At 40.3% G+C, this 26,810-nt stretch overlaps 1 protein-coding gene and 1 long non-coding RNA gene across 6 annotated transcripts; one reads left to right on the top strand and one right to left on the bottom strand.

Moving 5' to 3' along the window:
• Positions 1–1,466: 1,466 nt before the first annotated feature.
• On the bottom strand, positions 1,467–26,549 carry UBXN2A (UBX domain protein 2A). Of its 5 annotated transcripts, none has more exons than XR_005082220.2 (8): positions 26,465–26,549; positions 18,865–18,919; positions 14,011–14,149; positions 13,239–13,345; positions 10,438–10,575; positions 8,604–8,762; positions 4,800–5,139; positions 1,467–2,489 (listed from the first exon to the last, which is right to left on the bottom strand). XR_005082220.2 is itself a non-coding variant. In XM_037143420.2 (8 exons), the coding sequence occupies exons 2-8, from the start codon at positions 18,903–18,905 to the stop codon at positions 5,113–5,115; spliced, it is 642 nt and encodes a 213-aa protein (XP_036999315.2). In that variant the 5' UTR covers positions 18,906–18,919; positions 26,465–26,549; the 3' UTR covers positions 5,019–5,112. The 5 variants fall into 5 exon arrangements, 4 of the variants coding, with proteins under 4 accessions (XP_036999313.2, XP_053522981.1, XP_053522982.1 ...); XM_037143420.2 differs by lacking the exon at positions 1,467–2,489 and adding an exon at positions 5,635–5,665 and having other exon boundaries at positions 5,019–5,139; XM_037143418.2 differs by having other exon boundaries at positions 1,467–5,139.
• Positions 22,027–24,273, top strand: LOC119047934 (uncharacterized). The gene is made up of 4 exons (XR_005082221.2): positions 22,027–22,087; positions 22,193–22,245; positions 22,399–22,683; positions 24,214–24,273. It is a non-coding gene; the product is annotated as an uncharacterized LOC119047934 (long non-coding RNA).
• Positions 26,550–26,810: the final 261 nt, after the last annotated feature.

Below are 26,810 nucleotides of genomic sequence, written 5' to 3'. Positions count from 1 at the left end.
CCCTCTTCTCCCCCCTCTTCCCTCTCTCTAGAATCAATATAAGAAAACACTTTGAAAACATAAATTAATAAGAAGAAAAGACACTGGTCACAGAAGACTGCGTGTTGTGTGATTCCACTGACCTGAAATGTCCAGAATAGTTCTGTCTAGGAATAGGCTGCAGATTTGAGGTTGCCTAGGACGGAGGGCGGAGAATGACTGCTCGTGGGGGTGGAGCTTCTTGTAGAAGGAATGAAAGTGTCCTCACATTAGACTGAGCGATGGCCGCACAGTCCTGTGAATACACTGAAAACTCTGAACGGGCGAATCGTGAGGTATGTGAATTACATCCCAGTGAAGCATCTTTTTTGTTTGTTTGTAAAGGGCAGGAGTGTGCTTCTTCCTATGGGGTGAAATGTCCATGTGATCGTGAGATCACACGCTGAGACGGACAGGTCAACGACACAGGAGTCTGGGAGCCTCCAGCGTCCGCTCCTTAGTCTAAAGCAAGTCATGCCTTCTATTTTCCACACTTCAGTTCTTTTCTTAAATTGAGGTACAATTGGCAATTAACATTATATTAGTTTCAGGTGTACTGCCTGATTAGTATTTGTATATATCGTGAAATATCCCTGGATTCTTTAATATACAAAGTGAATACCTTCTGTCCCCTTGATTGCAGCCCTATCAGCAGTGGACGTACAATGAGTTAATGAATGTGCTATTTAATTTCTTGAAAATTAAACGTAAACTGTTTAAACACATAATATACTTTTAAAATTTTATTTATTTATCTTTAGAGGGGAAGGGAAGGATAGAGGGAGAGAAATATCAATGTATGGTTGCCTCTCGTGGGTCCCCTGCTGGGAACTGGCCTGCAACCCAGGCGTGTGCCCTGACTGGGAATCAAACCACAATCCTTTGGTTCCCAGGCCCGCATTCAAGCCACTGAGCTACACCAGCCAGGGACATAATATACTTTTAATTAAAACATTTTATATGTATTTTCAGCAGGTCTGGCAACACTTAATTCCCAGTATTTGGACTTTGTTGCGTATCATACTACAATTTTCATTTTGAATTGGGTAAAAAAAAAATCCCTCCATCTTTTTGTTGCACAAAAATGTAATTAATATAAAAGGTATCTGTCCCTAACAGCTATGCTTGTACTTGAAGTAGTGGCATGTAACTAATGCAATTTTCTGTTAAAAAACAAGTATGTTAGATTTCAGAAATTAGCAGTATAATAACCAAAAAGCTTGCTTTTTAATTAAAACAACACTAAAGATTGATATACTTAAAAATATCTGAAACAATGCATATCCAAATGCTATCTGTGGTTATCTTGAGTGGTGGAATGATATGTGATTTAAAGATCATTTAAACGTATGTGCATTTTATAATTTTCTGCAATGAATATGAATTACCTGTACAAAAATACATTTAAGGCAAACAACAGTCAAATATGAGTCTATTGCACAAAGCACTGCTGCTGCAATATTTATTTACTGTGATAAACAATTTTTTAATTAAATGGTTTGCACTTAGACAAAGAACAAATGAGTAAACCCTACCATAGGATCGTCGTGCTAGTTCAACTCAGGTCACAAAGGATGGTGTAAAAAAGAAACACAACCACTGAGTTAGTATTAAAAATATCACATTCTAACATCTCTGAGTATTAAGTGAAAGTAACATTGGTTAAAGTACCTGGCAAACAGAAGGCACCTAATAAATATTTGTAGATTCTCAAACTGAGTTTGCCAAATAAAAATGACAAATGCACCTGTATGTAACTATTTTAGACCAAACAAGTATAAATTATTTCACAGATCCTTAATAAATAGTATTTCACCCTTACTTAAGACAACAGTTCTTTTAACCATTAGTAAAGGATTGCTTTCAAAGTATTTTAAGGCACTAAAATAGATGCATAAATACCATATTTTCAGCACAATGAAATGCAGTAAAAAGTATTCTGAATGAGAAAAGTATATAAAATAAATAAGATCACTTTTGTAACCTGGATAATGCATAGTAATTTAACCAATACACTAGACTCTCAAAATTAGAAATGTATGTTTATGTACTGGCCCTAACAATGATTTTCAAGAAACTGAAAACCTTTTTGAACTACTTAGTTCAAATTATATTCCACACCTAAGATGTTTATTTTCCATTTTGCCTTCCCTTGATAAATTCAGTTTATGTTTTCTAAAATCAACATGTTTTGAATATTCTATACATTTAATTAACAACTTTACAATGGGCAACTGATTTCACGTAAAAAGCTTCATCAGATGATTCTAATTTTAGAAAAACTCTAAGGCTATTATTCACGTCAATGAACATTTTTACAGGTAACAGAAATGAAGGTCATTGCTGGTGGCAGGTCTTTCCCTATGAACTCCTCCCCCCTGGGGGGTATTCTCCACGGACGCATGGGACAGCCTCCGATGTGCCTTCTGATCACGTAATTATAAACTGGAAAACCCATGAAAGAGGCTTTTCTGTAGGTACAAGACAAATATTTCTAATGAGAGGCCCCTTTATAGAAATATATAGAGAATCACATAATGACTATAATTATGCAAGTAGAGATTATAAAATGCTTCATGATAGGCCTATGTGAAACATTTTTCGTACATAGTCTTGGAAATATATTAATAATCTTAATATTATTTTATATGAAAGAGAAGTTCATTGATTTTACTGTCCCCTCATTATTTTTAAAAATGTCATTATTTTTGTTTTACTAGAGAGATGGCTCCACCACAACTGTAAACATTACTGATAATATTTATTTTCAATGACCTATCTGTTCATTTCTGAGAGTAAATAACAAAGGGAAACGGTTTTCCTCTGTCCTCCTTCTCTTCCTAATGAAAGGCCTCTGCCACCCAGAAGGCCGGGACCAGAAAGCAAGCACTCTTCAGATGGACCTCACTCAGAACACGTCTCTTACGGAACAGGCCTTCTAGTTCTGTGTGAGCGCCTCCCTCCTGTTACTCCTGAGCCTTTCATAAAAAGCTCATTTAACTGTTGCAGCCTCGTCGCAGCTGTGCTTTTAGAAGATAAAGTACAGGTTTAGGCCATGATTAGTTCAGAGTGAAAGGGGAACAGTCTAAGAACAAACTGACAGAAGAAGATAAAACCTGGAGGACGGGCAGCCCCATATCAGGGGAGGGTCTTCCACGGTCCGAGGTGACACGTGGCGTTGTTTTCTTAGGGGGAAGCTTTAGTGCAGGGTTTCCTGGAGGCCCATTCTCCACTCCGTACATAAGAATCAAATGGGATGAAAAATGCAGAGGTCTGGGATTCGCCCCAGATCTGATGAGTCAGAAAGTCCGCGGTGAGAAGCAGGAACAGGCGTTCTGAAAAGCTTCCCAAGTGATTCTTACTCTAGGGCTTGAGAATCACTGCTCTGTAAGACTGGCTCTTTCAGGGGGTCCACAAGGTCAGAACTATTTTCACAATCATACTAAGACATTATTTGTTTTGCTCATCCGCTCATGAACGTACAGTAGCGTTTACTGGAGGCCACACGATGTGTGATCTCAGAACAGATTGAATGTAGAAGCAGACACAAGAGTCCGTCTGTCTTCTTTAAGTCAGACGGGAAAGACATGAGCAAAAATGGAATACGATGCCACTTTTCTCATTAAATCTTTTTAGTTTTGTTTTGGAAAATAGAATTTTTTCATAATGATGTTTATATTAACATGTTTATTACTTTTAAAGGAATAAATATTTGATAACAATTTTTGATATATTTATAACCCACATCCATAAAAGGTCTTGAGACCAAAAAGTTGGAGAATTACTCTCTCTGGCAGAGATCCGACGCCCTCTGACCACCGCTCCTCGCGGGCGCGGCTGCCTAGTTCCTTGGTGCACCAAGGAAATACTTCCTTCACTTTAAATGTGATTCGACACATGGTTTGCAAAAAAGCATCCTAAACTTAGCTTTTGGGCAAGGGAATTCAATCCAACGGTGAAATAGTGAAGTCTAACCAGTTTTAAAGTCTAAGAAAAAAGGGTGTTTTCCTTGGTGATATCAAAATGTAATAAATAATCTTTTGAGGTATACACACAGGTTGACTCTAATGTACAGAACAGAAAAACCATACAGTACATGCTGGATTTAAAAATATTAATAAGCAATGTGATGCCACATCAATTCTAGCTAAGTAGTCTCAAATGAATGACTTACTCCAAATGTAAGCTAAGAACAAGTCTCTCATTATTGAAAGAAAATAAAATAGGGGGTAAACTGGGGTTCTCGGAGAGAAAAGTTTTAAAAATGACCTTTCTCGAAAATGTGGAAATGTGAGTAGGCAGATCAATACTGACATTTTACTAAGCTACAGATTTTTATTCTTACATGAAAAAACATCTTAGATACTACTGTCAAATTAACATCCTACCATCAGAAAATTCAAATGAGAACATGAGGTTTAGGCACAGCTGTAGTGAAAGCAATTCCTTGCCAGCCTTTTGATTGCATCTCAGGTGTGATATAACGACATTGATGCTTTTAACCTGCTATGTATAATTTTTAATGTACTGCCATTAAAAAAATCTGAGACAGCTAACATTTAAATAAATCACTGCTGTTGGGGAATGATGTTTAAATGGATGATACTGTGAACATATTTGCTGATTTGTACCACATTAAGATACTAAATGACACAGTCATTTTATATATCTTAGGTTGGTAATTGGTATTTAAAAATAAGTATATTTTCTGAGTAGCCTTCGGGAGACAGTGCACTGAATATAGTTTCCAGCCACAGTTTACTCTCCTCACCTGTACTTACTTAAAAATCTTCTCATCCGGAGGGAAATAAATAGGACTCAAGCCCAAAGTCCAGGGGACCTGACTCTGCCCCATTCTGGTTTGCACATCCACTTATATAACCGCCACTTCTCTGTGAACTTTCCACTTAGTGTTTCAAAAATCAATGTTACGAGAGTTCTCTAAAAGGTTCGGTGGTTTTTTGGAGTCTCTGAATGATTACAGCATTCTGTAAACGGGCTTCTTCCAAGGTGAGCGTTTCATCTAGCAATCTCAGGGAGGGAAGAGCTGTCGCCAGGGAAAACGGAGGACTTCTCTGAGATCCTTGGTACTTTTCAATGAAGTCTTTGATGTGGCTTATCCTGGAGAATGGCACAAACTATTAATACAGTTTTATGAAAATCTGAACTAGCTAATTTAAAGTCGTAACTGGTGAAGATATCTACCTGTGCTATCACACAGAACATGCAAATTACAATGACAGAACCGATCATTTGGGCTTTAAAGGTTGGCCCTTGGTGATAGTAAGGAATTACTATGAATTACCTTAGGTGTGACAAGGGGGTGATGGTTACATTTTTAAAGAGTGTCTTTTAGAGACACATGCTGAAAGATTGGCATATGAAACTGCATGCAGTCTGGGATTTGCTTAAAAATAGTTCAGTGGAAACCAAGTGATAGATCATTATCTTCTCTTTTTCATATCTCAAAATTTCTGTAATAGAAAGTTTTTGTGTCTACATATCCAGCTATGAACAGAGGAGAAAAGGTCCAACTAGTAACTCTACACAGACAGACAGGTTTCTCTTAAAACCCAGGTCATGCTGGGCCTCAAATGCAAGTGGGAAGATCCTTACCAGTGCACGTGGAATCGGAGTACAAGGAACACTGTGTAAAATAATGATTGCAGTCTTGAAGTTAGCACCAAGTTACATTCACCTAAGAGTGTGTGTGTATTTATACAGGGAGAGCATGTCTGTGGTTCATTAAAACTAAGATGCCATTGGTTTTAAGACACATCATTTTATGTATTACTTAAAAATTCCAGACTATGACAAAATACCCTCTTAACACAGAATTTCATTTTATATTTATTGAAAGAGAACCTTTAACTTAATTTCATACACACGTTTATCAAATCACTCATGTGCTTCATTGAATAAAATGGTTCAGTCATTCCTAATACTGGAGCACCACTCAGACTTGGGTCCTTGGAAGCACTTTACATTCGGTCATTTGTGCACACGTGTTTCCACCTGGTACCCGCCCTCTGAATCATCAGTTGTGTTGGTGATACAGGATTCCTTTCAGAAAGTGCTCTAGTACTGTCCCTGGGATGCTTTCTGTTCACCTGACACCTGTTTGCAGGCTTTCGGGCTGAGACTCGGCAGAGACAACTGTGACATGATTGCCATGTGGCCAGCAATGGGTGCGTCCCCATGGCAAAGATGCAAAAACGAGAAAAACGGTGCAACTCAGAATTAACGAGGCACGGCACACTGCGAAAGACAAAACTCTCCCATTCAGTCAGTTCACTAAAACTCACAGACTGCCACTCGAATGAACCTGGGCGGTTACTAAAAAAGGCTAGGACATGGTTCCTGTGTGTCTGAGTACCAAAAATTGGATAACTAAGTGCTAAAGTGTATGGCACACAATATGAAGATAAAAAGTCAGAAGACAGTAAGGATTAAAGGATCTGTGCAGGAAAAATTACAAATGTATACTGGGATCTCTACAATCACATTTAGATAATAAAAAAAATGCAAATCTTAACAGCTGTAAGAGGATGAAAACATACCTGTAAAGCTCAAAGGAAGGACAAGAAGGAATACAGAACAAAGAGGGAACAAAGAGCAAGATGGGAGCATTGAACCCACCAGTTCAGTACTACATGTGCTATACTACATGTACTGTAAGTGGACTAAACACTCCAATTTAAAAACAAAACCCTGATTAATCATCACTTAATATATACAGTAGGCCACTCAAAGTTTTTTAAATGCTTTAGTCATTTGGGGGAAAGAAATCTAGGTGACTACTTGTGATGGGAAATGTCAGAAGTATGTTTTGAGCTAGGTGGTACCGTTGTGTTTATTTTATTATTATTTTAACTATGTATGTATGAGGTCTGCTGGGAAAAGTCCAGCCACTGTTAATATAATGAGAATGATTTGCACGACATCAGTGTAACCGGGCAGCCAGGGAGAGTGGACTGGAATGTGCATGTGTGAACAATGATGACTTCACTGTACTAGTCAGCGGCAGTGGTAGATTCTGGCCAGTGAGCATGTGTACTGTGTAGCTGTGGCATTCAAAATAACTGAGTGAGTGGAGCAATGAATCTGTATCAAAATCTGCATTTAGCTTGAACATCCCTTCAGGTAAACTGTTGAGATGACTTAGAAGGCCACAGCTACGGGCAACTGGTGATTGGTAGCTTCATCACAACAATGAGCTTGCTCATGCACCAACCATATTTCATGCAGATTTTTTTTTGTAATAGTTTTGCAAGATTTTATTTATTTATTTTTAGAGAAAGGGGAAAGGAGGGAGAAAGAGAGGGAGAGAAACATCGATGTGAGCAAAACATCAGTTGGTTGCCTCTTATATGGATTGGCTGCCTCTTGCGTACTGGCCCGCAATTCAGGCGACGTGCCCTGACTGGTAATCAAACCGGTGACCTTTTGGTTCTTAGGCTAGTGCTCTCCACTGAACTGCACCAGCCAGGGCATCATGTAGACTGTTTTAGTGAAACATCAAATCACCCAGGTGACTCAATGCCCCTACAGATCTGGCACCCTGTAACCTCTGGCTTTTCCCAAAACTAAAATCACCTTTGAAAGGGAAGAGATTTCAGACCATTGATGAGGTTCAGGAAAATATAACAGGGCACCTGATGGCGACTGGGAGAACTGTGTGAGCTCTCAAGGTGCCTACTTTGAAGGGGACTGAGGTGTCATTGTTCTATGTACAATGTTTCTTATATCTTGTATCTTCTTCAATAAATGTCTCAAATTTTCATATTACATGGCTGGATGCCTTTTGGATAGAGCTCATATATTTTTTGATTATCTGTATAATATTCCCCCCCAAAACTCTAAAAATGTTTTTAAATAAAGAAGGCAACCTATATATACAATGTTCCTAGTTTTCATCAAAATAAAAAAAAATTAAAAAGACCCAAACAACTGGACAATTTCACCAAACTGATCATAGTGATTATCTCTGGGTGATGGATTTAATTTGACTTCAATTTCTTTCAATACTTTTCCGTATTTTGATTCTTCTACAATTAACAGACGGATATACATGTAAGGCTAATGATTGATTTTTAAATATATATTAAAAAGAATTCTTTTAAATTTATGTATCTAGCCCTGGCTGGTGTGGCTCAGTGGTTTGAGCGCCAGCCTGTGAACCAAAGGGTCGCCTATTTGATTCCCAGTCTAGGGCACGTGCCTGGGCTGTGGGCCAGGTCCCCAGTAGGGGGCGCACAAGAGGCAACCACACACTGTTTCTCTCCCTCTCTTTTTCCCTCCCTTCCCTTCTCCAAAAATAAACAAATAAAATCTTTTAATAAATAAAATAAAATAATGTATCTAGTTAAATCGGAAAATTATTCAAATGAAAAGATAATCCATAAACCAGACTGAAAATACTTCATTAATGCCTAAGAATTTCTACTGTCATGATAAATCATGTTTAGAGAACTGTTGATTAAGATCCTTGGTTAATCCTTAAAGTGACTCTTGACTGAATTAAATAAAAGAAGTAAAAATTAAAATGAGATAAGAAATCAGAGGTGATGAAACGAAAGACTCACCTGTGAGACAGGTTAAATTTCTGAACAACCCTCTTCCCACTGGCTAACCAGATCTGTACACTAGTGATGGGTTCCAGGCGGTTTAGTGGGACAAGAGACAAATCACTTTTCTTCTCAACTTCAATGCTTTTTGCTTTAGAAATAATTTTTGGTGTAGCACTAAAACAGATCCAGACAACAAAGTCAGGTGCATGGTTTTTCTCATTAAGCAAAGCTTTATCATTAAACAGTTACTATAAACACTTTCCATTAAGTACAGCTTTTGGGAAGATTTTGGGGAGTCACACTGTTTCCTCAATAATAACATAAAGATATTAGTGTTAGTTATGTCCATTATATATGATTATAGAAATCTAATGAAACTATGCCTATCTGAGTAATTTGTAGGTGTATAGAAAATGCTGCATAAATATATTGTTAGTACTATATTTGAATAATTTGGACTTTACCCACTCCGGATTAAAATTTCTAAAAGAAATGATAAATTCTCCATAGAGATTAGTCCTTGGTAAAAGAAAGGAAACAGGCCTGGCTGGTGTGGCTCGGTGGACTGAGTGCCGGCCTGCAAACCAAAGGGTCGCCAGTGTGATTCCCAGTCAGGGCACATGCCTGGGTTGCAGGCCAGGTCCCCCCTTGGGCAAGTAAGAGAGGCAACCGAATGATGTATCTCTTGCATACTGATGTTCTCCTCCCTCTCCTTCTCCCTCTTTTCTCCTCTCTCTAAAAAAAATAAAATCTCATAAGAAAAAAGCATTAAAATAATAAATAAAATCTTTAAATAAATAATAATAAAAATCTTATCATTATTTAATAAAATCTTTAAATATTAAATAATAAAACAATAATAACAAAATCTTAAAATCTTTAAGAAAAAAGTATTTTATTTAAAAAAAATTTTGTTATCTTTTAAAAAGATTTTATTTATTTATTTTTAGAGAGTGGGGAAGGCAGGGAGAAAGAGAGGGAGAGAAACATCAATGTGTGGTTGCCTCTCATGTTCCCCCTACTGGGGACCTGGCCTACAACCCAGGCAACAAAGTATTTTCTGATCATTCTGAAAGTCACATCAAGATATTTTTATATATGTGGATGAATCTGTATATACCTTACCAATTTGATAATTATTATATGAGAATTCATGAAAATAAAAGTGATCCCACATATGACCTCTTTGCATATTCTGTCATAATGCCTAATGATATAATGATATCATGAAGACTGCAAATCCTGAAGGTTTTGATACTGCAAACATCAGGAAGAAAAAAATGACTAATGCTGTTTACCTCTTTGAACATATTTATCACTTGACGATAAAGCTTATTTTCATTAACAGAAATAAAAAATTTTTTAAATGCAGGTCTTGATACTGACACTAATTGTATCAGGCACTTTTTATTTTATTACCTCAAAATCCAGACACCGGATACAGGACACGATGCTGAAAGCAGTGGGGAGCGCAGGGTGGGAGGAGCCCTGTGCTCCAAAACTAGCACAGGCACCCCGACTTTAACGGCAAAGCCCAAGCAGTGGGTGTAAAGGGGAGGAAATGGTCCATCCGCCCAGTCTGGCCTAATGCCCTCAAGGAGCCAGGCCCTGTGGATCTGATGAAGTCAAACAAGCCTCCAGAATATTTTTATTGTCATGCCAGCCTATGCGCATTTACGTGAAGGTAAAGATGACTTAGAGGAGTCCTCGAGAAAGTCAACAGGAAAAGCGTTACTTCCAATGGGGGACGTGATGAGTCCCACATTTGTGGTCTGCCTGGGAAAATAACACTGGGCTGAGTATCAGTCAAGCCCCTGCTTCTGGGCGGCAGGGGCCGGAGCCCACTCACCTCCCCAGTCGGTGGCCCTGTCCTGAGAAGGGCTGGAACACAGGCTTCGTTGACACACACACTTCGTGTTTCTTATCTTCGACTTTCACATCCACCTCCTCTTTATCGAAAGTTCCCTCCAGCTCCGAAGGCAGTTCCCTTGGGAGGAAAAGAAACAAAGCGATAAAGCTCACAAGGTGCCCTTTCTTTCTCTGAAAAACATACTCTGTATGCACAAAGAACTGGAAAACACAGAAATAAAATATACGCTTTACAATAGAAAACTGAATGCATTTAATTTAAATCATAGTTAAATAGTATGAGTACCAAAAACCAGGAAGAACGACACAGAGTGATTTTTAAGGCTACAAATTCACGAACAGCTTGAGTTATTAAGCAGTACCTAGAAATAGTACAAAAATCATGAGCTATTTGATGACTACATGCTGCTAAATTTAAACAATTTGATCATTTTTACAGGTGTCTGACTAAGGCTAAAAATGCACTAGGAAAATCAAACTCTCATTTCAATTTTTAAATAAAAGTATACATTTACTCTGGAAGTAACAAATGAAAATAAAATGTGAAACATGTTAAACTTTTTTAAACTACTTTCCCATGTCACCCCCCTAACAGAGAGATTAAAGGAATGCAAGTCTGAACTCAGCCTGGGGCCTTGTCCAGCACCCAGCAGGGACCCCTCCTGTGCTACTGGAGGGCCTCAAAACCCCAAGAGCAGGGCTGGGGGCGCCGCCGGAGGCAGGCAGAGATCTGTTGAATCTTATGATGTCAGGGGCCCTTGGAAGTTTACAAGGTTATGGAACTGACTAATTAATAAGCGAAGATGTTACCCGGGGAAATTTTTAAACAAATTACAAATCTTAAGTTTTCACAAAATAATAATTTTTTCTGACATCTGAAATAATACAAATCTATTTACTACAGGCTTATGATTTATGTACTTTTCTGTGTGCCATACTTCAAATTTTTTAATTTAAAAATAATACATGCATGTTCTAAAAAATAAGGCATAAGAAATATAAACATGTATCAACTTGAAAGTGATAGCCCTTATAGTACCATTCTTACTTCAATAAAAACTTTGATGTTTTTTTCTCCACATAGTTATGTATTTTTCTTCTGCTGTGGATGGTATCAATCTACACACACTCTCCACAAACTGCTTCTTTAAAAACAGTAATTACACCATTGAAATTTTCTCATGTTAGCATGGAGATACACATCATTCATTTTTACCAAATGCACACTATGTTGTTATGCAGCAGAGTGAATGGTATAAACATATATTCTTTCCTTCTCTTCCTACTGATTTGTAGGAATTGTGTAAATAGTCCATTTACATGACACACATGTGTTTTTGATATTTACATAACCAAATTTATCCATCTTTCTTATACTGCTTCTGTAATTCATGCCAAGTATAGCCACATGCAACACCATGGATGAATATCCCACAGAAGCTGAGCAGACACACAAAAAAACACATTACATTTACATAAAGTTCAAAAACAGGTATAATGAGGGGAAGGGAGGGAGAAAGTAAGGGAGAGAAACATCAGTGTGTGGTTGCCTCTCTCGCACCCCCTACCGGGGACCTGGCCTGCAACCCAGGCATGTGCCCTGGCTGGGAATCCTACCCACGACCCTTTGGTTTGCAGGCCAGTGCTCAATCCACTGAGCCACACCAGCCAGGGCCAAGTAACCAATTTTAAGAATAGGCAAAGAAAGAAAAAAGGGACAAAGGACTCGAATAGATTTTTCATTGAAAGAAGATATACATATGGCTCATAAGCACATGAAAAAATGCTCAACATCACTGGTCACTGGGGAAATGCAAACCAAAACCACAATAAGCTACCACTTCATATTCACCAGGATGGCTCTAATAATAATTTTAGAAAGCTGACAGTAAACCTAGCTGGTGTGGCTCAGTTGGTTGGGTGTCCTCCCACCAACCAAAACTTGCAGTTCCTGGTCAGGGCACATGCCTAGGTTGTGGGTTCGGTCCCTGTCGAGGAGTGTATGAAAGGCAACCCATCCATGTTTCTCTCACATCGATGTTTCTCTCCCTCTCTACCTTCCCCTCCATCTACAACCAATACACATGTCCTCGGGTGAGGATTTTGAAAAAAAAATCACAGAAAAACAGAACCAAACAAAAAACCTGACACTAACAAGAGGCAATGAAAAAATCAGAGCTCTCGTACAGTGTGGGTGGAAATGTAAAAGATCACAGTCACTCTGGAGTACAGCTCGGCAGCTGCTCATGACGTTAAGCGTAGAGTTAACAACAATTCTGTCCTTAGACCTGAGACAATTGAACACACACGCCCACACAAAGTTCATGGTAGCATTATTCATTACAGCCCAGATGTGGAAATGACCCAAATGCTTTTCCACTGATAAATGGATAAACAAATGTGGCACCTGTGCAGCAGAGATCACAGTTCAAAGACTATAAATGTACTTACAGATAAATTACTAAACAGAACAACTAGGACATGGTATTAAGTAACTCTTGGCAAAGTAAATTCATTTAAGTCAGATTTTGGTTAGAGTTCAAATTCCTACACTTCTTTTCAAAATGAAAAGTGTGGCTCTCTTAAGAGAACCCATCCTATGAAAATCTAAATTTGTAAGTATCTATGAATGTGTAGGCATGTGTACGCAAGATTAAAAAGGATTCTTCCAAGTGAAACAGGCCAAAATTATCCTTCTCTTTACAGATAATTATCCTATCTCTTTATAGATAATTCTCTAAAGAGAATTATCCTTCTCTTTACGGACAAGCATTTGTTTACCCTTTTTTGATGGAGTTCAGAAACTGTTGACTTGCACCATCTGAGTAACTTCGGAAATTGTCATTGACTGTGAATCCATTCTTCCATAATTTTATACTCACATCTACCTGCAAAGAAGTAAGAAACAAAATGCATCATGTTAATTAAAAATATACTGGAGTTGGCTGGTGTGGCTTAGTGGATTGAGTGCCGTCCTGCAAACCAAAGGGTCGCCAGATTGATTCCCAGTCTAGGGTGCCTGGCTGGGTTGAGGGCCAGGTCCCCAGTAGGGGGCGTGTGAGAGGCAACCACACACTGATATTTATCTCCCTCTCTTTCCCCCTCCCTTCCCTTCTGTCTAAAAATAAATAAATAAAATCTTTAAAAGAAAAAAAATGTACACTTCTGTATATTGTAGAAATGCTTTATGTGTACTTCACATTCTATCACACAATATTAGTAAGATGTGTACTGGAGGATTGGGATTTAATAAAGTTTATAATGTTTACTGCCTCATCAAGCACATTCTTACTTGAAAGTAGCGTTTACTTTCTCCCTGCAAGTGCAAGTGAAGAACACAGGACTCACCAGTACCTGGTGTCCCTGCCTTCATTCCTTCTATGGCGCCAACAGCTTGACTCCCAACATCACTCTTGCGGTGTCAATGCCAAGTCAATACAGTGACGAAGTGAATGACATCTTACTGTTCTGACAACAGTTTTGACCTCACGGACCCACTGAAAGGCCCACCTTTTGAGACACAATGGAAAAGAAAAAAGTGACGGGCATTTACCTGTTTCTTCTGTTCGGTGGGAGACAAGCGTTTGGCACCAACCTTCTGAGCCTCCTCAAAGAGGCTGTCAACAAAATAGTCACAAGTTGTTTGTTGGTTAACACTCACAGGCCGGTTGTCTGATCCTGTCTCACAAACCCTATATACGCAAAAAAGAAAAATAAGCATCACCAACTACTCGCACTCTAAACATTTACATGAATTGTTCTAGTTAAGGGGTCTGGCCCTGAGGGGCTAAGCACTGCTAAGACCACTGTCCAGACTCTCTCCTAAATTAAGACATTAATGATCTGTGACCTTGGGAAGTCATGAACCCTTTTGGTGCACAGCAGGGTTTTCTCAAGTTCAGTCTTTGTTGTGCAGGCTGTCCTATATGTTGTAGGATGTCTAGTGGCATCTGTGGCCTTGACCCATTAGATGTCAGTAGCATGCAACTCTTCCTCCCCCAAAGCATGGTAACAGCCAAATCCATCTCTGAGGTGTGTGTATGTGTGTGTGTGTATGTGTGCGGGGGTCAGGGTATCTCACCAGGTTGAAAACCACTGGTCCAGAGTAAAAAATGTGCTCTTTGTAAAGCGCTCACACTGGCTTTCAAAGGGGCTGGGAGGTACATTTTGGTGACAGAAAGCACTCTTGAAACTAAAGGCACTGCACCCACCAGGAACTGTCATAATCTCAGTTTTGCTACTTTACACATTTTGGAATGACAGGTTCCACCGGACACTTTCATTTCTGGTGATTTAATACTCCACTCTGTTTACTTTTTATTGAGGCATACCTGACATATGACATTATATTAGTTTCAGGTGTACAAATGCTAATTTGATATTTGTATAACCTACAAAACAATCCCCACAATACGTCTTGTCTAGTTACCGCCCGTCGCCACACAGCGATGAGCGCTTTTGAGGCTTGCCTTGCCCACTTTCAAATGCACGATACAGTATTAGCAGCCATGGTCACCCCGCGGCCCCTCACGTCCCTGCGACTTATTCATGGGACACCTACGAGTCTGTACCTTCTGAATCCCTACACCCATTTTGCTCACTTAGGAATACTGGCTTTAGCTTTGTATTTATATTATAAGAAATATTACCTAAGATTTCAGTGATGGCAAAATTCTTTCTGGCTGATCTTTTTTGAAACCATATAGATAGAAGGTTCATAAATGTTCTGAGATACACATTATCAGATTCAGGAAATAATCAACACTTTTTTATTTTTATTTTTATATTTTTTAAAGATTTTATTTATTTATCTCTAGAGGGGAAGGGAAGGAGAGAGGGAGAGAAATATCACTGTGTGGTTGCCTCCTGTGCGTCCCCTGCTGGGAACTGGCCTGCAACCCAGGCATGTGCCCTGACTGGGAATCGAACCGCGATACTTAATCAACACTTTTTATAGCTCTGGTACTATGCCAGGAACTTCGGATACTCTTATTACATTTTATAAGTAAGAAAACTGAGTCACAAATGGGTGAAGTTACATGTCTGAGGTTACAGGGAGTAAGTGGCAGAAACAGAATTTAGACCCTGTGAATGTCTTCCAAGCTATATTCCTAACCATATTATGCTGTAAAGCCTCTCTCAATAGCTGGCGTTCACTGAGCATTTATTAATGCATGCTGGGAACCATTCAAAGTACTTCACATGTGTTAACTCATTCAATCCCCACAAAGATCTAAAGGGCACGTATTGGCCCTGGATGGTGTAGCTCAGTGGATTGAGTGCCGGCCTGCGAACCAAACAACTGTGGTTCAATTCCCAGTCAGGGCACATGCCTGGGTTGCAGGCCAGTTCCCAGCAGGGGACGCATGAGAGGCAACCACACATTGATGTTTCTCTCCCTCTCTCCTTCCCTTCCCCTCTAAAGATAAACGACATCTTTAAAAAATGTATAAAGGGCACGTATTGTTTTTATCCCCATTAAACAGATAAAGCAATGTGCCCGAGATCACAAAGCTTTTGGGAGGTAGGGCCGGAACCTGAAGCCAGGTCACCAATGCCTGTGCTCTTAACCACTGCGCTAGACTGTCTCTGGAAATAGCCATTATTACACTGTTATCAAAGTGCCGGCAGGGCAATACTTCAAGTGCATTCTTCCCACTCTCCTAGGTAATGCTGCATCTACTCCTAAGACACTCTGTATCATCATACGGTACTAACTGTGCCTTTTCCAAGGCACTGACGTGATACTTCCATTCAAAACCAATCACACCCTCAGACGACTGCCCACAGTCCGAATGACTGTCCCCTTTCTTTAACAGTAGAGCTGTGTGTCAGCAGACGATACTGTCTAAAAGCTCAGGCTTTGGTGTTTGCTTAGGTGCCTTTGGTAGGGTCACACTGACTTTGGGCAAGAAACTTGGCCTCTATGTGATCTGGCTTCCTCACCTGTAAGATGCAGATACTTCCACCTATTTCACATGGTTGTGAAGATGAAATGCAAATATACATACGGCCTGTGCCTGGAATGCAGTATGGACCAGTGCATATACTGGCACACAGTAAGTGTTTAATTTTAGATAATATTAACACCGCTTTATTATTTTTTATATACAATCTTTATTATATTTTTTCCATCACCACTTAGTCCCCTTGTACCCCTCTCCCCCCAGCAATCACTTTATGCGTTACAGTTTTTTAATTATTCTTCTGTTCAGAAAGAAGTTTTTACTTAATTACTAATTACTAAGTAGAAAGCCAATAAAGCTGTGAGCATCCAGAGTAGCTGAAGTTTTATTCCTTTATCATATGTATTTGGTAGGTAAATTCGAGTGAAATTCATTATGTTATTTCAAGTCATTCAAACATGTATTCAGTACGTACTACATGCTAGGTGGTAGGGAGATAGAAAGACAAGTAAGAAATAGTCTAGGTTTTTATCCTGGCTGGTGTGGCTCAGTGGACTGAATGCCAGCCTGCAAACTGAAAGGTCACTGGTTTGATTCCCAGTCAGGACACGTGCCCGGGTTGAGGGCTGGGGCCTTGGTAGGGAGCATGCATGAGGCAACCACACATTGATGTTTCTCTCCCTCCCTCCCTTTCACTCTAAAAATAAATAAATAAAATATTTAAAAATTTTTTAAAAAAAGCACTATACTAAGTGCTTTAGAAAAGGAAATAGTCTAGGATTTTAAAAGGTTTGGAGCACAGTATGTGGAGATGCATTATAAATAGCTCTATGCTCACAAATTTGATAACTTATAAATATCTGCTAAGTGAACAACGTCGGTCACAAAAGATCACACATTACATGATTCTATTTCTATGAAATGCCCAGGACAGGCAAATGTAGAGGACAGAACATGAGTCAGTGGCTCTCAGGGACAGGTTCAGGAGGACGGAGGGAGGTGGCCAGTGGGTGCGGGGTTTCTCTTCAGGGTGGCAACCATTTTAGAAAATCAACCGAGGTGGTGGTCGCACAGCTTTGTGAACATAGCAAATACCACCGAATCCAATGCTTTAAATGTGTAAATCATCTGGTATGTGAGTTAGGTCTCAGTGAAGCTGTTTTAAACATCCTCAGTTAATTTTAGTTTTTCAAATCATTCATTCAACTTGTTTTTGGGTAGAAAGACTTGGCAGAGCAGGCCCGACTGCTGTCCTTTCAAAAGCCTGTGAACCTTCCTTATGAGAGTCTGGAATTATAGTTTGTGACTTGCCCCCAATAAAAAGCCTGGGCTCGTTTTCAATGACCTTTCCTGGCAGATGGCATTTCACATGTGCTATCATAACTTAATACTGGGGGAATTAAGTATGTCCCAGGTGACTCAATTGGGCAAGGACTCTTGGCAGCTTGTGCCTGGTTTCTCCTGGACTGGGTCCCGTATGCTTTTCCCTTTGCTGCTTTTGCTTTGGGTTCTTCCATTGTAATGAATCATAGCCATGAGTATGATTCTATGCTGTGAATCCCCTGGGCAAATCATCAAACCTGGGGGTGGTCTTAGAGACCCCTGACACAATCTCACAGTTACAATGTTAATATCAAATATATATACAACCATAAACACTTTAGTGAAAACAACAACAGAGGCTTGGTATAGAAGCATTTACAAATTATTTGCAAGTGTGAAATAAATACATGTTTGTCTCCTTAAATGAACTACAAATGAAAGAAATTTACCTCTAGGATTTAAAACAAAGCATAATATTCAATACAAAATACACTTCACCTCAGATGAATGAGAATAATCTATATTGATAAGAGCCATAGATTTTGCATCTACCATTTATTGACAGTCTTCTATACACTAATACTAAGCTAAGTGCTTTATATTTGCCATCTAATTCTCCCCAAAATTCTTTCAGGGACTTAGGTATAGCCCCAGTTTATAGATGAGATATTTAAGCTCAAATAATCTACCTAAATTGTGCAAGGCCAGAGAGGTAGTGTGTGACAGAGACGATGTTCAACCTCAGTTCCTCTGACTGCAAAGCCATCACATTTCCACTGTGACTCTAACACGAGAGGCTAAGGAAGCAGTTGCTTGAATTTCTCACTTATATGACAGAAGTAATATGTGAACAGAGAAAAAGTTAACAATATATATATTTTTTACCAAAGAAGAATGAGTGTATTTCACTTAAATTCTTAAAGTACGCTTTTTGGCAATTGTCACATAAACTGTCCTAATAATTTTTTTGAATTAATGATAAGATTTAGTGACTTCACTAAGATCCATTCAATGTGCCACTAGTAAAAAAATTACTTTAAAATATATTACTAACAGGTATTTAACTGAGATCATCATAATGAACACTCACTATTCCAGTCAGTGAAATGCAGAACAGGAAAAAAAAAACTAACAAAGACATTAACAACAAAGAAATTTCACAGACTGAATTAACTTACCATTCTTTTTTTATACTTTCAAGATTGTCTACTTCTTTCATTCTCTTCTGCCTTGCTGTAAAGGTAAAAATAAACAAGAGCTAAAGTTGCAAATTTGTTATTTTAAATAAGTTCATTCCTATGTGTGCATTAATATTCTTCACCATGTTATTCTGTATCCCTCCAGTAGCACTAAAGGGGTCTTAAGAAAAAGTCACCAAACTCAAAGCTGTCACTAGGCTATATAGTAAAACGACTATGTTTTAAAGTTATTTGAAGTAATTTCTGTCTGGTGTTACCACCAACCTGACAGTTAATTCAGTTCATTTGTTTCTTAAGCATGCAAAACATTGATACTGTTCCTGAGTTGACCTAAATCACAAGAGATGTTCAGAGATTTTCAGCTTCCATCCTTGTCCCCTCCACCCGGTCCTTTCTCTCCCAGCTTATGGGTAACATTACTTTTTCTTTTTTTTAATATAAAGAAATATCCATATCCACATCCACCTCTTTCTTAAAGAGTAACAGCATGACATGCGAAGTCAAAGAGACAATAGTTGTGAGCTGCCCGCTTAGAGCAAAATTAGACTTGTCCGTTGTCAAAGTTCAGGTTAGGAGAAATCAGGCCTGTTTTATCTAATCTGGAATGTCTGATTATTCACCTAAGGGAAACACAACCAAACTGATTATGGAGAGAAAGAAAAAAGAAATCAATGACATTTTAACATTTTTAAATGAAATAAGCTTTAAAAAATACTAGAGTGCAATGCTTTAATAAGTCTGTATGTTAGTTACCCGCACACCACATTACAACTTCTTTGTATATGTGCCTAAAAAATACAGTTTTATTGATTTTAGAGAGAGATCGGTAGGGGGAGAGACAGAGAACAAGAGGGAAACATTGATTTGTTGTTCCACTAATTTATGCATTCATTGGTTGATTCTTGTCGGTGACCTTGGCCAGGGATCAAACCCCTAACCTTGGCATATGGGGATTATGCTCTAACCAACTGGGCTACCTGGCCAGGACCAAAACAATATAATTAAGAATATGTTATTATTAGGTTATGACAGATTGCTTATGACATCAAGGTCCCAGAGACTACACTACAGATTTAAAACTGATGAAAAACACTTTACCCAAAAGGAAATATAATTGAGCCAAATTTCTACAGAGCATTAAAAATACTTCAACTGTCAAACAGATTATAGTAAAGAACATTCTTCTTACATTCTCCCTGGAGAGTACCTATACAAAAAATAAACATAGTACCGCTATTTAAAAATGTAAGTTTTAAGCATATTTAAATGGAAAGCAGACATCAGTCACAGCTCCCAAACTTCCACCAGACCCATCCCGCAGCATCCAGAGCCAGAAGAAAATGAGCACCAGGCATAGTCTACCCCCCCGCTTAAAAGTCCCCAAAGGAACTGGGGGGTGGGGGGAAGGTGGCCCACATGACTGAGGACCCAGTGGCAGCCTTTCATGGGGTTATGTCAGAGCCTGATGGATTTTACGTTCTGACGTCCATTTCCCGCAGCTAAGGGAGCCCGGCCCACAGCCACAGCCGGCTTGGCTGGAGCACCGATTCCGCGATAGCCTGTTTTGCTGGGAACTGAAGTAGAACAGTAAGTCCGCTCTGGAAAATATCTTTGAAAAATGTCTTAAATACTTCTATTGTTTTCATTATGACTTGAATATAAACTGACAGTGAATTTATTTTCTTAGCCTATTCAGGAGAAAATTGTGAGAAGTTCTGAAAAACTAGGTGAAACGGACAGGAAGGAAAAAGGAGGCAATGCAAAGGGGCAGAGGGTGAGCACAGGTCGGGGCAGCGCCTCCCCCGCGTTCCCAGCGATAAGGTCAGACTCTGCCTTTTCTAAGCCACACTCTCCCTTAGACTGTGTGCCTATGTTACTTTGATAAAGTTATATAGTTAAAAAAAAAAACAGGATTTTGTGTTCACTAACATTTCCTCCTAAGACTTTGTCCTTGAAATCTCATCATTTCTAAAACCACTTTTAAAAAAAATATTTTTATTGATTCCAGAGAGGAAGGGAGAGAGAAAAACACCGATTGATTGCCTCCCACACACACCTGACCACACTGCAATGCTGCATGTGCCCAGACAGGAATCGAACCCACACCCTTCTGGTTCATTTGGCGACACTCCAACCAACTGAGCCACACCAACCAGGGCTCTAAAACTATTTAATAGCTTCCATTTCCAACATATGCAAAAGAATAGAGAAAAATAGCCTTGGCTGGTGTGGCTCAGTGGAATGAGCACTGGACTGGGAACCAAAGAGTCTTGGGTTCTATTCCCAGTCAGGGCATATGCCTGGGTTGCAGGCCAGGCGCCCAGTAGGGGGCGCTCAAAAGGCAACCACACATTGATATGTCTCTCCCTCCATTCCCCTCTCTAAAAAGAAATAAAGTCTAAAATAAATAAATTAATTTTAAAAATAGAGAAAATATAAATACCCAACCCTACCATTCAGATTCAGAAAAATTGACATTTTGACTTACTTGCTTCCTTTTATTTAAGAAATAAAACATTATAGCCCCGGCTGGTGTGGCTCAGTGGATTAAGTGCTGGCCTGTGAACCAAACAGTCGCCAGTTCCATTCCCAGTCAGGGCACATGCCTGGGTTGTAGGCCAGGTCCCCAGTTGGGGGTGTGCAAGAGGCAACCACACAATGATGTTTCTCTACCTCTCTTTCTCCCTCCCTTCCCCTCTCTACAAATAAACAAATAAAATCTTTAAAAAAACACTGTAAGACAGTTGAATACCATTTACTATTAAAAATATTTAATAGTACTATTTAAATTAAAAATGTAAAAATACTAAAATATTTATTAAATGGTATGTCTTAAATATGTGCAATCTTACTGCATACTAATTATACCTGAAGTTTTTAAGAATATTAAAAATGTATATAGGCAATGACTGCATGCCTGGAACGATTCTAGGTGCTCGGGTACGTACAAAACAAAACGGACAAGGATCCCGGCCCCTGTGGACATTAGATTTTGATGGTGCTGTTTGTTTTTCCACTTGACAGTTTTCCAGCATGATTTGCAACTCCTCTAAAACAATCCCTTAGTTTGGATATGACCCTTTTTGTATCATAAACGTAACATTCATTCCACTGCTTGGCTCCCATTGTGATTATCCTTCTAGGCTGTGGAATCCTAATTATCCTTCCAAGTCTCAACCCAAGATCCATTTCTATCATAAAGGTGAAATAATAAACCCTTATCAATACCTCCTAAAGCATTTATATTTTTGGTGTTTAAGTCATGTTGTCTGATATTCTTGACTACTGTTTCTGTTGTGTCTTTTAGCCTCTCCACGGGAGCCACGATCTCCTAAGGACGACAGGTATCACGGCTTACAGGTATCACGGCCTATGCGTGTCCTGTCTCCTCCACAGAGCACAGTGAGCGCAAAGTGAACAGCAGCCATCCTTAAAGCATTCCGCTCTGTTTCCCACTGACAGGTTACTGTTCTCCAGCAAAGGACAATACTAATATTTTTCATCATTTCACAGTTACAGGCTACTGATAAATTGTTCTGATTGGTTGATGACAGCAAAAGAGAATGAAGAGACCTTGGCTTCCAACTGACTTGCACTGGAGTACTGGCTACATCATGTTGGAGCCAGATGGCCTCAAACGTGTTGTTTAACTTCACTAAGCCCCAGTTTCTAACCTGCAACCTGGAGACAGTTACCCTCCTCAGAAGGCTGTTGTGAGGACCAGAGGAGATATGGAAAATGCCGTGTTCCGCTTGTCCTTTTCCTGCCCCTCTCTTTCAACCAATGTTACAAGGATTGGTAAGAAACAACTTCAGACTCGGTCTTAAAAGTTTGAATTTTGACCGGGCTATGAAATTTCACTTTTGATTTAATTAATTAAACTTTTAAAAACATTTATATATTTACTGAACCTCTTACTACTGTGTACAAGGCGTGCTGGTTTAGAATCTATGATAGAAGGATAGACAGGACGGCCAGAGTCTCTATTGCCCCATTAAGTTCATAGACTAACAAGGAAAAATATACTAAATTACTTATCGCAAACATGGCATAGAAGTAAAAAACGATTCTAACATGGCTGTAAAGTCACTATTACTGTAGGGGTTTTTTCTTTAAAGATTTTATTTATTTATTTTTAGAGAGAGGGGAAGGGAAGCAGAAAGAGAGGGAGAGAAACATCAATATGCGGTTGCCTCTTGTGTGCTCCCTACTGGAGACCTGGCCTGCAACCCAGGCATGTGCCCTGACCGGGAATGGAACTGGAGACCCTTTGGTTCGCAGCCCATGTTCAATCCACTGAGCTACACCAGCCAGGGCCTAGGTGTTTTCTATCATAAATTACTATCATGTAAACGAACCACATAAAATGTATGTTCATTGAGTGACCTCCCCCAATTGTTGCAGTCACGTGACTCGAATGAGCCTAAGTCACGTCCTGTACAGTAGTGAATAAAAGAGCCACCTGACAAACATCTAAGCTACCAGCATGAAGTGGGCCTCGGAATGACCAGATGAAAAGTTTCATTTTGCTTCAGTTTACCTCCAATTAATACCACTACCGCCTTACATTTGTACTGCACATCACGGTTTACCAAACACCCTCCCAAATATTATCCCACTTACTACCAACGATTGCAGAGATCAAATGATCAGTCAGTCAGGAGACAGAGGAGACTTGAGCTTTATGGAGCATATCCATAAAAAACAAAATCCAGTCAAAATAGATTCAGTCTTTTCAACACATACATTGGGAAAATCCGCATACTACCAATTTCACTGATTTTTCCAAACAGACACTTCTTTTAAAGAAGAATTTGAATCACGGCATTATGACACTGGGTATGCTAGATTTATGCAGAAGCTGCAGTGTCTCTTTAAGAACGAAGCCACTCCTTGGCACCCAGCATCAGGAAAAGAAACAAATGGATCGCATTTCCACGTGAGGTTCCTTCGTTCCTTTGCTCAGATCCTCTGTGGGACAGAATAAGGCCTCCAGAGCAAATCATAGCAGCATCAGAATCAGGCACTTTAAGAAAGTTCATTTGTATATTTTATGAATTCTAGTTTGCTAACTCTTAAGTGATTAAAAAAAATGAAACCTCTTGGAAAGTTTCAGCTTATCTGAACTGTCCGTAATCACTAAAAAATACGTTTCGTTTTCTGGAAAAAATACTTAATCATGAGTTCTAAGCTCCTAAAGACCACAATGATAGCGTCACAAGTAATTTAAATGGGAACATCCTAAGGGAAAGGGGGAAACTTCAGCAGAGATACTGTCAAGGTCACTGGGAATAGCCATCCTTGACACCAAGAACATTCTCATTCCAGGGTTCCTGACTTATTACCTACTTTGCAAGACTCATCTCAAATACAATATCCTTTAGAAAAATTTTCCCTGACTTCTCCAAAAGGTATGTATGAATACAGATTTACCAATACAGCAAGGAGAGATCAGTTACAGGCCCTGAGAACTTGCCTTATCTGCCCAGACACAACCGTCATCTGTAGCGGGTTCCTCATATCCACTCACGAGCCACTCGTGTCCCCATCCAATCCAATTTCTACACAGATGCCAGGGTGATCTTTTCAATTAAGGTACAAATTTGATTGTGGGACTTCCCTGCTTAAAACCCTTTCAAGAACTCCCACTGTCCTTCAGATAGGGTCCAAATCTGGATAATAGTACACAGGAGTTCACTGTACTGCTCTCTCACCCCATTTGAGTGATTTAAAAAGTTCTCTATAAGCTTTTAAAAAGAAAAAGAAAAAATTGGTCGCAAATCCTTAACATTGTTTAAGGGGCCCCGCCCCACATGGTCTCTCTGGCCCTAACTGCTCCTTTTGCTTTTCTACATTCAATCTGCCTTGACCTTTCAGTTCCCCAAATCTTCCCAAGCCTCTGTGGAACCTCTTTCCTTTGCCTGGACCTTTGTTCCTCCCCTTGGGAGTCACCTTCACCTATTCCTACGTACCCATACCTCAGCCGGAAGATGACTTTCCTAGGATAACCTTCACTGATTTCCCTGGCTGGCACAAGTGCCTCCCCAAGCCCTTACTTGCTATCACAACACTCAAAGTTCTTCCTTTTGTAGCTTCTATCTCAGTTTGTTGGCATTTACTTGTGTGACAATTTGTTTCCTATCTGTTTCGCCCCAATGAGAATGTAAAGTCCTTAAAGGCAAAATCTGTGATGGTTGCCATCGTGTTGGCAACAGATGGTAACCAGTGAAGTTAGACTTTGGTCCTTTTGTTTGTCTGAGAAAGAATTCAGAGCCAGGAACTCTAATTATTAGAGGAAATGTATTTAGAATGTCGCAGAGGTAGAAGAAGTGAGCCCGCTGGGCTGCATGGACTCCCTGCACCCCCCTTTTGCCCTTTGCTAGGTCTTTCCTAGGGCTTCCCACCCTGGTGACCTTCTGTACTTGGCCTAGCCTTCCTGTCTGTCTAACTGCTTACTGTATCCCTATCGTTAGCATTCAGTACACAGTAGGTACTAAAATATTTAATGATAAATCAAGTAATTGATTTATCAATTACCTAAATTTGCACATTAGGTACAAAGTATGCATGTAAAGTGTTTACCACAGTGAGGGTATAGGAGTCAATGGTCACAAGCAGTAGCATCTGTTAATACTGTATTCTGCCTGCAGCATTATTATTTGTGTGCTTCCTCACTCCCTTCATCCTGCACACAATTCTCAGTCATTTTTCAATTCCACCAGCACTAGCACTATTACTGTTTTACACAGATGCTCAATATTCATTGAATTAAATTGCAGTTTAAGTCAACGTGACTCTTGGCATATTTAGAGAGACAATACAACACCAACTTTTAAAGTCTGTTCCACTAAAACTATAGTTTAAAAACTTAGAAACGCTCCCAAAACACACTTGAGCCATGACTATGAAATAAGGAAGTGGAATTTCATGTTGCTGACACAGTCTGTCACACTTCACGGTTCCACATTAAGGTCAACACAGACGGTCAGTTTCCTATCTTTATTTTCAAGGATCTCAAATTTCACACGAAGGAACCAACACTGGACACCACACTGACGTTCATCATTGCTGAGAAGCGATAAAATGTGACTACCAAGAAAAACACACACAAAGAAAAGAGAAAGTAAGCATGAAAACAGCGAAGAACATCAAACCCGCAAAATAAAGTGACTTGTGGGAGACTGGTAATGAAGCAAAGGACGACAACTCAAAACAGATACGCCTTGGGTTTCTGTACTTTGCTTTTGCAGCGATCGCCTTTGGAAATCGGGGCGTTTTGACCGCACGCACCTAACTCGAAGTTTACGAGCGACTTCGGAAGGAAAAAACCTCAGACTGGCTCCTACGGAGTTCGCACCCGGGCTGCGGCGCACCTGGGCCGCGCAGGAGTCTCGCCGCCCCCGCCGCCCGACGGCGCCGTTCGCAGGCGCGAGGTCGCGAACCCGGCGGAAACCAGCCTCCCCGAGACAAAGACCGGCGCGGCGGCAGGGCCGAACCCAACGATCCCCGCCGCCCAGCCCGGGAGACGCCGGCAGCAGCCCCGCACCCCGCCGATCGCGACGCGGCGCCGGGAAACTACCTCCGGGCGTGGCCGCAGGAGGGGGCCGCGCCGCGCCGTCTCCGCCGGGCCCGGTCCTCAAGTCGCTCCGGGGCTGCGCGTGCAGCGGTCGGCGGACCGGAGCTCCTCCGCGCCGCAGCGCCGCGCCCCCGGCCCTCTGCTGATCCGGGGCCGCGCCTCTGGGCCCCTGCCCGCCTCCCTCCGTGACCGCCGCCGAGCGCCGCGGCGCGCGCCCGGGCGGGCTCTGCGCATCCCCGAGAGCGCGCGTGGGGGCGGGGCTGGCGGCGGCGGCGGCCGCCAGCTTCGCGGCTTCGCGGCCGCCACCTGCTTCCCGCCGCCGCCCGGCTGCTGGACGCCACTGCACTCT

This window comes from Artibeus jamaicensis, unplaced genomic scaffold (genome assembly GCF_021234435.1).
Source record: "Artibeus jamaicensis isolate MK-2021 breed Jamaican fruit bat unplaced genomic scaffold, CSHL_Jam_final contig_465, whole genome shotgun sequence".
Taxonomy (NCBI): Eukaryota; Metazoa; Chordata; class Mammalia; order Chiroptera; family Phyllostomidae; genus Artibeus; species Artibeus jamaicensis.
This window is presented reverse-complemented; position numbering and strand designations above follow the sequence as displayed.